Source organism: Uloborus diversus, chromosome 6, assembly GCF_026930045.1.
Source record: "Uloborus diversus isolate 005 chromosome 6, Udiv.v.3.1, whole genome shotgun sequence".
NCBI classification, from domain to species: Eukaryota; Metazoa; Arthropoda; class Arachnida; order Araneae; family Uloboridae; genus Uloborus; species Uloborus diversus.
In genome coordinates, this window is record NC_072736.1 from 58825786 (window position 1) to 58840006 (window position 14221).

The following is a 14221-nucleotide window of genomic DNA, read 5'->3' on the forward strand; positions in this document are numbered from 1 at the left end:
CGCATTTCCAATTTGGATGTTACTGCAGCTGTCAAGACATGTTTGCGACTGATAATCAGAAAAACTAAACGTGTCTTGGGGAAACCACTGTGTCACTCAATAAAGGTACATGTCTTAAGTATTGCCACAGAATTTCATCAAAATTGTCTTTGATGGAACAGATTTACGAAGAAGTGCAACTAACTGTTTGACCGACCTATGTATATATTTTATATTTTTTTGTGTATAAATTGGACTGATTCAGCAAATGTGAGTTTTTTTTCCCTTGGATAGAAAACATAAACTCTCATGTTTATTAAGGTGTTTCTATAATTCCTGTGAACTGCTTAACCATATTGAATAGCTTAAGTTCCATAGTGAGAAAAAAAAAAAAAAAAAACCTGTAATATGTTTTCAGAGTAATCTCTAAATCAATTCTAAGTTCAGAGAAAATTTTATTTTGCATTATCATTTTTTTTTTTTTTTTTGTTATAAACATATGCCAGACCTAGGCTTAACTGCCTCCAGTTTTTGTTGGGCAGCCCAACATAGTTCAGAAAAAAAAAAAAACTTGAAATGATAAGCAGTATTTTCAACTACTTTTATCATGAAGTTCAGGACATGAGTTTAAGTGATCACCACTCATGTCAAAATTAGCTGAGTACAGCGGGCAAGTGATGTAGTCTGCCAGTCGAACTAAATGTAGATTGATGTTTCCCAAGATAGTCATGTACCCTTTTTTTTTCCAAAATTTGCAACACCCTCAGGTTTGGGAAATCCTTTTGGAATAGGATTATCTGAGAAAGAACCTCAGCTCTTTTCCTCTTCTAGGTTAGAAGTCGGCAAATAGGAAGATTTGGTTGTAAAAGGTTAGATCTAGATCTCTAGCAAGAGAATCAACACGCTCTTCACCTGCAACAATACAATGATTAAATGATACAGAGGGTGACAAAAGTCTTGTTCGGCAAAAGCAGAGACACAACAAGTAGGCGATGAACACCACCTCATATAGATAAAATGTGCAACAAGTTTTTTTTTGTTATCTACAATAGAAAAATCAGGGTTTGGTTACCAATATAATTGTAGTACGTTTTGTCAACATTGTTCAGCATTCTGCTCTGATTTTAATATGAATTCCCGCATTGCCCAAAAATGTCATTCATTGAATTTAAATAAATATCTGTTTAAATGGAGATTTAAGTTTCTTCACCTAAACATGTACGCCTGACATTTGTCTGATTAATTGTCTTTTTTTTTTTTTTCTTTTGCAGTCTGCCAGAGAAAAGTTACCCATCTTTTATGAAGAGCAATCTATCATCGAAGCCATTAAAGAACATCCTGTGGTTGTTATTCATGGTGAAACTGGAAGTGGCAAGACAACTCAAGTGCCCCAGTTCTTGTATGAAGCTGGGTTCACACAGTGAGTGACAATTATTTAGCTACCAGTAGACTTTGTTATTTGCATAATTTGATATTTGAATCGAGTATATTTCAGAATGGGTCCTACAGAAATCCATTGGACTCACACCCTTTCTGCAATAATCAATTTATTTGGAGATGAACAATTTTCGCAAAATTCATCAAATTGCAGAAAAGCCCCCCCTTCAATGTGGAGAAAGATTTGAACTTCTAATACTAAGCAGAACATTTTGTGGTTTCTGCTTAGTCACAGTTCCTTTGATTATTAGTGTCCTTTTTAATTAAAAAAAAAGTTTAAAAATATTTTAGGCACTTATTTTTTTAATTTTCGTTAACATGAATTTTCTTATTTTTTGTAAATAAATTTGATTTGTGAATCTTTGAGTTGATGTCTTTTTCAACAACCATTTTTGCAGGGAATTCAACTGAAACGCGTTCGATCGAGTCAGGAACGGTCGAAATTCTCCTTCGAATTCGAACGTTTTCGGAATCGTTCGAATTTCGCACTTCAACTTACTTTTTGACGTTCGATCGAAATGCATAGGGTGCAATCGAATGTTTTCCTCGCTCGACGTTTCGTCATATGGCCGGAAGTTTGAGGCAGCTAATCACAAAATTGAATGAGGGAACGAAATTTACCTGTAACTGCAGCTGTTGTCCTTGTTTACGTTTGTCATGTCATTCTCGTTTCGTGTGTTTATTTTTCTGGATATCTGCAAGTTATCTTTTAGTGTTACATACAAATCTGAAAAAAGACACACACACATTTTTTTTTTTCTAGAAAGCTACCAAAACTTTATAACCATAACCATTTATTTGTGTGGTTCTTTTTCTTCTTAGAATAAAAAATATTTTTTTAATCTCATGAAGTTAAAATGTATTATAATTTTAAATTTTCATGGTTCATTGTAAATCGCAAAAAAATATATTGATTTTACTTTTTCCATGTAACTTGCATCACAAACAATTGTTGCTTTTATTAGTTTTTAGTTATAATAATAGCTTAGCTCAATACATTTTGCTTTAAGTTGAATTTTTAAAAGTATATTGAAGGGGGGGGGGGTAACCGCTGCTCAGATGCAATTTTATTTTCACAAAGCACAATTATTGTGAGAAATGTCAACGGAAAATCATGGACTTGAAAACTCTGAATATAACAGATACTCTGTACATAAAACTTTGAAACAAAAAATCTTTTCAATCACATTTTGATTGTTCAGTGGAGTCTATTAAAAACAACAGCATAGTTGAAATATTGAAATTTAATGAATAGTTATTAATTGCAAATTATTGATTTGTTTTTACACTTATGATATGTATGTTTTCTGTATAAAAGTAACCTTTTAAATAATTAGAACTTCATTTTATCATTGGATTTAATATTTTTACGAAACAAATTACAGTTAAGTGTTCAGTATTCTGTAAATATTTAATGTTGTTAAATTTCTTTTTACTGATTTATTTTTTTTATAAGAAACATTACTTTAAAAAAAAAGAGAGAATGTTTGGTTTAGAAAATGACAAAAAATGCAATTTACGAGTAGCAGTATAATTGAGAGAAAGATGCAATCAATAATCAAGTACGGCAAAACAATATAAAAAAATTATTTTAACCTTGAAATACTTCCTGCTTTTTGTAAATAGCATTACAACTTTTTTTTTTGAGCAATCATGATTACTTTTTGTTCTCACTTGACTGTTTTTGGCGTGCTGTGATTTTATTTTCCCACTGCCTCCCTCTGCCAGCACCATCGTCGACTGGCCTCACGATGCTGCTCCTCCAGCAAAAATCATCTACAGGTTGCGTCCATATCCTACATACACACACGCATGCCTACACAACACACACTTACACGCATACCCACACACTCATGCCTGCACACAGACACATACCCACGCACACACCTGCACAGAGACAAATACCCACATACACATGCCTGCACACACGTAAAAAATATGTGATTGCGAAAACCATAATTTGAATTCAAGATGTCAAAATTCAAATTATTTTTTTTTTAAATCAGTCTTCACAGAAATTACACTCCTCCCCCTTCCTCAAAAAAAAAAAAAAAAAAAAAAACAGTTCCTGTAATTAGCCATGCAATGTTTCATTAAATAATAACTACCATTAATTTTAAATTTATCAAAATGATATAAACTTATCAATTGTGCATAGTTAACATTGTTTTCAATAAAACAAAACATTTATTACAAGTACAAACTCATTTATTGCAGATTTGTGCTTCACAATTTCTAACATTATTTGCTTTCACAAATGCGGAATTATTAGTTTCCTTTGCTGTCATCATCAGTATCTTTGGCACTCATACTTCTCTAATGTAAGAATCGTATGTACAACCTGACCATCTTTCAACAACTCCAATTATTTGCAGTTATTGTCAGAGACCTAAATTACAAAAGATGGATAAGAGTATCAATGCATTATCAAAAATATGTAACACACAAGGCCGTCCACAGAGATTTTGGATCCCATCACAAAATGAGTTTTCCGCCCCTCCCCCCCCTTCATATTGTTTACTTCTATATTCCAAGCCTAGTTTTGAAAATATTTGGCCCCTATCGGGCACGGGTGTCCCTTCCCTCTCCTGTACACACTCCTGATAACAAATAAACTTTTTATTGAGTACACTATCAGGAGTCTCGTCATAAACATACACGTCAAAACAAAAAAATTACCTACGGTAGGATACTTGACTAGATTTTTTCTTGGCAACAGGAAAATAAGCTGACAGCAAGCGAAATAAGTAGTTCAAAGCACTGTGTCGAGGTTTGAAGAGATATTAGGCGTTTTACTTTAAATACATAGTTACTCTGTCAAACTGCTGCATTTTTTTTTGCTATAATTTTTTTAATTAATAATTTCAATTTTACAAGCAGCAGTCTGTAGTAAATGTATTAGAATGGAATGTGCCAGCCAATAACTCAAAAACAATTTTCAATCTCTTCTGATTCGCCAAGTAGGTAGCTATAATTTCTGTAAGTTACAGCCCATTGGCCAGGGCTAAGGCAGAAATACATGAAATACACCGCCAGCTCCGTCATTCCAGCCGAGGACTGCAGTTTTGTGCTTATTAGCACTCAATTTGTTTGGCACTCTTGGCTTCCTTAAGAGGTTTTCCACCTCCAGCTCAGTCACTTCCTATGCCAGGCTGTTGAGTGCTAATAAGCATGAAACTGCAGCCCTCGGCTGGAATGACTGAGCTGGCGGTGTATTTCAGGTAGCTATAGTTCGGCCAAACCTAACCTGGCAACGATGCAATACTGAAATAGGATCTGTCTAGCCTTCACAATACTATCAAGTTAGGTTTGCCCCAACTATAGTAAGTATAACATTTTATCTGCTAACTCGATTTTTCTACCGAACCTCATTACTTGACTCTGAAGAAAGAAAACAAACTTATCCGTGAAAAATATATATTTCAGAAAGTTATATGAATTAGTTTGAATATATTAATCAATAATTTCAAAAATAGTGTCGTAAAATGAATCATAATAGATATAATCGAGCTGTATCTCGATATAAGGTCACCCTTCCGGACTGTTTGAAATTGATCTTAGAAGTGGGTGACCTTATTAACAATTCATATTCATTTGTCTACAGTTTCTTTTAAGCTTAATATATTCGTATACCTAGTGCTGTACCCAGTATCCAGTATATCGTTGCTCAGAGCAACAGTGAGCTATCTCTGTTGCTCTGAGGTGACGATATGCTCACTGGCCCCTAAAATTTAATGGCGCAGTCTGTCTGCGCTATGACACCCCTGTTTAAAGTATATGCTCAGTGCTGGCCTGATCAGAAAAACCTCAAACTTGTAACTGGAGGGTTCCGAGTTCGCTGATGGTGACTGGGGCATGTTAAATATGCTGTGGTCACAAAGTCCTCGAAGTGAAATGATACTTCTGATGGTGCTGGACCAGGGATTGCTCAATTTTTGGTACAACAAGGTTAATCAAAGAAAAGCCAAATAAAAAGCAGCTTTGAAATTGATCTCCTCAGCATTGGAAATCACCAGGCACCAGTTCTACAAATATACTGGATCCAACATGTCACACAGGTGACTTAAGAAAAAAAAAGTCTAGGCAAGACTCTTTCAGAAGATCTTTCAGATTTTTCCTATTAACTCGGATAAATAATTTGTTGGTAGCCTACAGTTTTTTTTCTGGCAACCAAGAGTTCACAATTTTTGTCGGACTCTGCACATGCACTGTACGTGTATATACTATATTAATTTTACATGCATATGTAACACATCATGTTTTTTACTCACAATTTGATATTCACAGCAAATTTACCTCCTCTGTTCAAGTAAGGAACCCAATAGGTACCTGCACCTTTGTTTGATCAGTTGCATTCCGTCCGTCATTTTCATATTTCTTAGGAACTGAAACTTTTGGAAGAATTCCATTCTCCTGCCCCCCTTGGAAGATTCCAGCGTTGAGAAGGTGCAAGTGGACAGCATCTGGAATGTCAAAGAAATTGCTAAGAATAATATGATTCAAAGTTCTCAAAATAATGTATTTTTTAATGAGGAATAATAGTTTTTTATTCATTTCCTTAAAAAATATATATATATTATACTCATTTATACAAATAACAAGCATTTAAACGCTTGGAAGAGGGGAGGGGGGAGGGAGGAGCAATATACAAAACTGTTTTCTTGAAAACCCTAGTAGTTTAACTAAACCTAGATGCTTCAATTTGTTTATTGAAATCTAATCAGTTACAAGAAGCAAGTTTTTATAGACATAGTTGTTACTCATAAAATTTAAAATAAATTTAAAAAAAACACTAGTATTTTCAGTAATAAGCAATATTTTTTAATTAACCTTAGATGTAAGCAGTAAAAGAATTTTCGGAAGTAGATATATTCATTAAATAAAGTAATAATTCATTAAATAATTTCATAATTCATTAAATAATTTCATAAAATAATCAAGACTCAATGCTGTCACATGTTACAATTACTTCGTAATTAGAGGAACTTTTATAAAATAGCTTCTTGGCAAACAAATTTTGATTTAATTTTGGAAGCTTGCCACGATGTTATCAAGTTTAAAAAAAGGATGAATGTTCGAACTAGATAAAAACTTAATTTTAAGCAGCAATCATGGTTACAGAAGTCATTAAAGTATTTATTTGTAATAAAAATGTAACACTCACCTGCAAATCAACTGCGGATGCGAATATAGCAAAATATTTGTCATCGGCGATAGCGATTTCTGGCCGCTACACTTCATACGCCATTGCTGGAAGATAAACAAAAATCAATCGAATCTTCCCAATCGTTCGAATCCAACCACTCGGATGGGTCACGTGGTACAAAACGTTTGAATCATTTCAGTTGAAGCCGGAGACGCTGCTTTTGATCGAAGCGTTCGATGGAAAAGGGGAAAACGTTCGAAAAATGTTTCAGTTGAACCTGCCCCTTTGTCACTTCCAATAGAAAAAAACACATTTAACTTCTTATAAATTATTTTCTGTATTTTAGTCTTTTTCCGTGATAATACATTCAAACCTTGTTAATACAAAATTCTTGGGACCATGATAATTATTTCATCTTATTTGATACATTATTTAGTGACTGTTAACTCTCACAGGACAAAACAAGTATTTCATGTTTCTTGAGAATGTTTTGCATATTGACAAGGTATAATGCAATATTAATGAATGTAAGGTAAATCAACTGTGTAGATATAATATTCTCTAGCATACATTTAGAATCCTATTATATCTTTTTCATTTTGAAGAAATAAAAAAATGATTGGCATTACTGAGCCGAGGAGGATTGCTGCAATGACCATGGCTGCCCGAGTGGGGGAAGAACTGAACTCACCTGAACTGGTGTCTTACCATATAAGGTACAAAAAGACGGTGGACGAGAAGACTGAAATCAAGTTCATGACTGATGGGGTGCTGTTGAAGGAAATGAGACATGTAACTATGCGATAATCGCCACCTTTCTTATAATTTGGAGTTTTCTAATGAATATTTTGTGACAAAAATTTTATACTGTAATATTGTTTAAAGTTTCCAAATTTAAATGAGGAGTCCACATACCACATTAGCGATGTCTTGCTTAGAGGGGCGGAGGTGAGTTTGTGAAATTGTGAGTTTGTGTGATCAAAGTAAGGGTGAAGGTAACAAGAAATGTGACATCACACATATTTTGTAACATTATTAGGGGACTCCGCCCCCTTCTCACCTACACCTGTTTGCCATCTGCTTTGGATCAATGCTACCTGTAGTGTCCAATAATTGACAGTTTTAATGCTTTTCAGTGTGTCAGAACATCCTCAGGACTGGATGTCTGGCCCCTTAAAATTTAAAAGGTGAGACAAGGCAGAATCGTTTTCCCTGGATGTTCTGTATCTAACAGTACCAGTATTAATCTGGTAGACATTGTTCGGATCAATCTGGAAGAGTTAGGGTTACAGACAGAGACATATATAGGTTTTAATAGTATGAATGCATATTCAATATAGCATGACATGTAACAAGGGGAGGGGGTAAGGTGAAGTATGACTCTTTGTGACAAAGAAGGGAGGGGTCAAATATGATTAAAAAAGAGTGACATCATATATGAACAGCCTTAAATTAAAATATAATCGTCAGTGATATTAATATCCTAGTATATAGGCTGAGCCTTTTCCCAAAATTATTTTTTGAAGTATCATAATAGGAGTTCCTTTTTCTTTATTTTTCCTGAGAAGAATAATGTGAGGAGATCTCATTGCTAATGTCTAAAAATTTTACTCACACTTTGAGATTTTGGTGTTCAAGCATCATTGTTTTATTTTATTTTCATTTCTTATTTCAGGATTTTCTTTTATCCAAGTATTCAGTTATAATCATTGATGAAGCACATGAGAGATCAGTGTTTTCTGATGTCTTGATTGGCCTCCTTTCTCGTATTGCTCCTCTGAGACAAAAAGTAAAATTTTATCTTGTATTGTTATTGTAAATATTAAGTGAAAATTAAAATATATATTTTATGTACTACTTTTTTCCTTTATGTATGTTTGATGGCCACGCCCATCATTTAGGGGGTGTCAGGAAGTCGATTGCTCTCAATCAATGCAATTGCTCCCAATGTGCTTATGCAATTTTGATGTGATCTTTTAGTGTCTGTTTCTTGGTTGCCATTTTTCTGATAATTTCCTGAATCGTACACAGTGTAAAGCCTATTTATCTAAAGTACAGTGTTATTTTTCTTGCCCCTTATGTTTTTTTTGCCCCCTCCTCTCAAAAAATGAAAGGAAAATCCTGTTTAAAATTGAATGACATTGCACTTTTAGGGCTAAAATTTAAGTTGCTACAATTTTATTTTGCAAAAATTGAAATGCTGGTTAAAAGTGTAAATAACTCACAAAAGTTAATGTGAATTCGAAAAACCTTCACAAAAATAGATTGGCCATATTGCTTTACATAAAAATTGAATGTTAATGTTATACTTTCTCAAAAGTAGGTAGTAAGATAACAATCTTGGATTTATCCCTTCCCCATAGAGATGAACAGAACTATATTACAGGGTTTAAGCTGGGTTCAAAAGTTCTTTAGCATAAAAGCTAAAATTGATGGAAAAATGTTAGCAAAATGCTAAAAATGTTACACATTCTCATAGATTTATGTACGCCTCAGTGTGTTTCATCTCCAGTTGAAAATAAAATTCATATTTCATTTGTGACATCTTTGAGGAAATAAGTACAACAGCAATTTTTTTAAAACATAAAATAAAAAAAGAAAACACGATTGGTGTTTAGAACGTTGCAGTCTCCTCCTCCTAATAAATCAGTTATTGGGCGGACATAATGCTGGATAGGACTAATAGTTGTTGAACTTAATTGTAGCTTCAACATCTTAGCCAAGATTTAAAAAAGATTAAGTTGATTATTGCCATGCATGCTTCCTCTCTAGGATCATACATTTCTCCTTCTTTTTTTAAAAATTTATTTATTTTTTATTCGAGCAAAAAAGCGAAAATGTATAGATTTATTTTCCCAATTCAGATAGTGTTTTCGCATTATGCGAAAAATGCGACCCTAGCGGAAACCCTGCTATATTATATGTTTTTCATGTGCCTTTTTGAATACCCTTTGAGGCAGCTTCTGCTGTAAGTCCATTTGTGATTGTGACGTTTGGGACTTGTTAACACTGTACTGTTTTATGATACCAAGTTAGAAAAGTGTTGTATAAAGCATACCTACCAATTCTACTGATTTTTCTATGAGATTCCTGGATTTTGATCATTTCTCTTGATTGTGTATATGATGTAAGGAAAATTTGGTTGTTTTAAGAAGGATAATAAAAAATCTCTATTCTTCCCTAATTAACAAAGAAAAATCCAACATAATTATGTACTAAATTTTTTAATCATCTACTGGATTTTTTCCCATTAGATGTTGGCAGGTATGCCAAAGAAAATTATTTTATCTATACTGATTATAATAATTAAAATTTAGCTTTTTATGAATAATAGCATAAGTGTATTTTCAGAAAGGAGATCCTTTAAAATTGGTGATCATGTCGGCCACCATGCGTGTACAAGATTTCATGGAAAATAAGAGACTCTTCAAGCGAGAACCATTTCTAATAAGAGTAAGTATTTAGATTTTAGAGAATGACTCCTAAGTCGAAGTTCTTCAGTGTCCGTGCTGTATCCTAACATATTTTAAAACTAATTTATAAATCCTGAAAGATTACTTGATTAGATTTTTGCCCGAAACAATTCTTGAGAGCAAATATTTTTAATTTCTTTTCTTACTTCCTTTTACGAAGTATAGAAAATATTGTATGTCCCAATGTTGCAGCTTGGGTGGGAATGTTGTTCTCCAAAGTGCGGTAAAACCTGTAAAGTTGACCATCTGTTTATGTTGATCACTATTGTCAGGTACATAATTAGTAATGGATCATGTTTATCAACCTCCATAAGTTAAACATTAAAGTTCTGCATCACAAGTGGTCAGCTTACGCCCCAGTGGCAGAAACGGCGTGAGACGACAACGCGACATTGTCGCTGACAAGGACACTTTATTGAGGACAATTCTGTCCGCACTAAAAAAATAAAACTGCTTGCAAAAACGAAAAAAAAAGCGTTGTCCGCCAAAAAAAAGAGTTGTCTGCAAAAAAAAGCTGTCTGCAACTCTGGGACATTTATTTGCATGAACTGCTGCACTGGAAGGGAAGAACTTCTGCGCAAGGAGGGAAAGTTTCAAGTTATGTCAGGATGCACACACATGAGTTTTCTGAGTGTTTCGCTACACCTATAAACCAAAACAAAACAGATCTTTTTCAGATTGTTTACTGAGAGGCAAATCCGAAGTAAAGTAAAATTTATGCATATTTCTCATATTTCTGTGTATAAAAAAAGCACACTTCTGTGATGCAAGCAATAAATAACTTCCATAGTGCCAAACATTGTGAATAATTTTGCTTGTTTGTTTTATCGTATTGTTAGCAGTAAGCAGTGGTGGTGTTATAAACTTCTCTCAAAATGCAGTGTCAGGACTTTTTCTCTCCCCCCCCCCACTAATGACTTAAACAAAAACAAAGAAAAAAAAAGCATTTATCAGCGAATTGAAATATTGTCTTTTCAAGCAGGGTTACCAGCTATAAAATTATTGCCATTTAACATAAAGCCATTTAGCACCTTTACTTATCCCTTTTTTTTTTCCTGACTCTGAATTTTCAATGAATATGTCAATGATTATTAATAATATTCATCATGCAGACCTGTAGAATTATAATTCTAAAATTATTTTACTTTAAAACACTTTTTTATTTATTGCTTTTATACTTTTAATGCCTTCATTTTGAAAAATGCAATCTGTTAGCATCCGGTATGAGAATTGAATTTTTACTTTTTTTGCAAGCTAACTTTGTTATATGGAGGCAAATCAATGAAAAATCTATTAAAACTATCTTTTCAAGATTTTAAACAAAATTCCGTTTTAGTTTGAGTAAAAAATTTAAATGCTGAAAATAGATGTTTTAATTTTAGTTTTGCTTCAACTGTGTCAACAGATATTAATGATATGTTTGTTATAGGCTTCTAAAATGCAATTCTAAACTAATTTTAAAAGATTAATTTTTTTATGATCCGTTTTTATCCCTTTGGAGTCTTCACTTTGACAATCTCAATCTCTTTACATCCGCTATGATAATCGGATTTTTGGAATTTTTGATGTTTAGTATGCTTTGTTAAGAGGTAAACAAATAAAATCTCCTTTTATTTTTATTAAAATCACGAACTTTAGTTAAACAAAATTCTGAGATTTTTTAGAGTTTCAAAGAGTTAAATTCAGTTAACATTTATAGCGTACCCACTAAGGACAGGGGAACGGGGGGTCATAAGATTGCACAGTTGAAACTTTTTGGTGAAGGGGGGGGGGAAGTAATTTGAGAAAGATTTCGGTCTTAGTTTGGGGTCGGGGCAGTGGCGTAGCTAGGGAGGGGCGGAGGGGGCGGTCTGCCCGGGGCGGCACTTTTCGAGGGGCGGCATTTTCACACTATTGATGCAAAAAAATTTAACGTGTTTTCCCAACAAGTAAATACAAAACATTTGTTGTTCTTGTGGACATCTCAACGTTATATTTTTTCTCTCTCTTCCTTTGTCTAGAGCTACAGACTTAGGGCGGCGTCACATTTTTCGGAAAGAGCAACCGTACCTTCCTATCCCTTAACGTCACTAAACAGCCCAAAAGAGCAGTTTTAGGCCTTGGGCATCGAAACATTTCCAAGGGATAACGCCCATCCTATCCCTTCACATCTCATCTTTTAGACCAATATTGATTTTTTTTAAACTTCAATACCAACAAATTCCTAAAGGCCGTCAACCCCTGACCCTTCTTGTAACGTTATTAAAGATAGTTTAATATGTGTGTTAAGGACATCAACTTCGAACTTTAAAATCCCTATCGCATCCCATGTCTCCAAAAATAGGTTAAAATTGGGTTTTTGAAACTTAAATTTCAGAAAAATTCTAAAGTAGGGACCCCAAATGTGCACGAAATCACCTAACGTCATCACAGTTTTCTCCAAATTTCGTTTTTAGAAATTTCTGAGGGAGGATCGCAAAGCCTTCTTTTCTCAGTGATGAAGAGCAGCAGTTTCGAAAACGATTTCGGGTGTGAAAGTGAAACCACCCTCCGGACTTTCTCTCTTGACGTTGTCCGTCAAACAACGGCTAAAGTCGTGTTTTTAGGACGTCATTTTCAAAAAGTTTCATAGGGAGACGGGAAAACCATTTGGCTTTATAACATTTTTGGAAATAGTTGGAAACTTATGCCGTCAAAGATAGCCTACAATTGCATTTTTGAAACTTTGGCATCAGAAAATTTCTAGAGAGCTCCCGAACATTTCCTATTCTTTTTAACCTCATCAAAGATAGACTAAAATTGATTTCAAGTCTGAAAATATTTCGGGTAGAAAATCCAGTCTTTCTTGGAGTTAGGGGATGCCCTTACATCACTAGATACAGCCTACATTTACGTGTTTTTCAGTTTAGTTGAAAAGCTTTCTGGACAGGGCCGCTGAACCTTCCTCAATATCTTCACGTGTCCAAAGATAGCCTAAAATTGCTTTTTTAAGACTTCAATTTCGGCAAATTTCCTTGAGAAGTCCCTTCCCCCTAACGTCACCAAAGAAAGCATGAAGCTGATTTTAATTTTGAAAAAAAAAAAAAAAAAGAAAAACTATAGCTCAACGTCTCTTTTCTATAAGCGTTACCAACTAGTATGTTGTGGCCATCACGAAACTTTCTTCTATTATTTTTCTTTTTTTTTCTGATCCCTCCCCATGCTTGACAAGGAAGCAATATTCCCAACAAAAACTAAATTACACATGCAAAAACTTGATGACCATCCCAATGTCTGAATTATTGCGAAAGCAAAGCAAAGAGCGAAAATTGAAAGTTATTTTAAAAGCCTTGCTTGAATTAATTACAAATATTTTATTTGTTAACAAACATAAGATGGCAACAGTTAAAAATTTTAAATCATTGAGCTATTTCCATAGTCTAATAATAAGAGTAGACCGAGCTATGGCAACCCTTTTGCTGTTCATAAACCAAACCATGTGACTGGAGAATATCCTAGCAACAGCGGCCGTTGATTGTAGCAGACGATCAAAGCCCGCAAGAAATAAAATAAATAGAATTGATGGAACGCGGAAGAATGATCTTTTATGGAGTACGATTTGTAAATTTGTTATTCTAAGTTGTAAATATTTTGTTAATATAGTGAGTTTTTCGTTCAGAAAGTATTGTGCATTTTCTTTAGTCAATTTCAATAACTCTCTAAGCAATTAAAGATGCAAGCGCCCAAAAAGAATCCGCAAACGGTAAGATTTCAATTTAAGATACCGGACCTACAATTTCAATTTAAGATACCACTTAGTACATTTTTGCGTTAATGCAAAACGTTTACGCCATTACGTTCACGCGAACGCAGAGGTAGCAGTTCCAAATGAAATAAAAGTTACTGAAAAGTGTGATCAAAAACTAATTACTAATGTCAAAATAATGCATAACTAAAAGAAAAACAGTTTAATCTCTGGACCTGGGAAAAAATTATAATGAAAACACATTACGTCTTAAAATACATGTCGAGTGCCAAACTATAGATAATGTTGCCATCTAGCAACCATGCTGCCAAAGTTTTCGCCAAGCCTTCCACCAGTCACATGATGTATCCATTAACCAATTTTTTCATCAGCAAGTCCGAGAAAGCTCGGTCTACTCTTATTATTAGTCTATGGATATTTCCGATCATTCCCATACAATTAAAATCACGAGAAATACGCAGA

At 34.0% G+C, this 14221-nt stretch overlaps 1 protein-coding gene across 1 annotated transcript in view; it reads left to right on the plus strand.

The window, feature by feature from the left end:
* LOC129224665 (probable ATP-dependent RNA helicase DHX37) overlaps positions 1 to 14221 on the plus strand; it is a 63021-nt gene that overhangs the window by 16382 nt on the left and 32418 nt on the right. Inside the window, exons 5-8 of the mRNA XM_054859205.1 lie at positions 1251 to 1399; positions 7168 to 7354; positions 8238 to 8351; positions 9914 to 10015. Of these exons, the coding sequence (XP_054715180.1) occupies positions 1251 to 1399; positions 7168 to 7354; positions 8238 to 8351; positions 9914 to 10015 (552 nt within the window). The remainder of the gene's footprint in view (positions 1 to 1250; positions 1400 to 7167; positions 7355 to 8237; positions 8352 to 9913; positions 10016 to 14221) is intronic.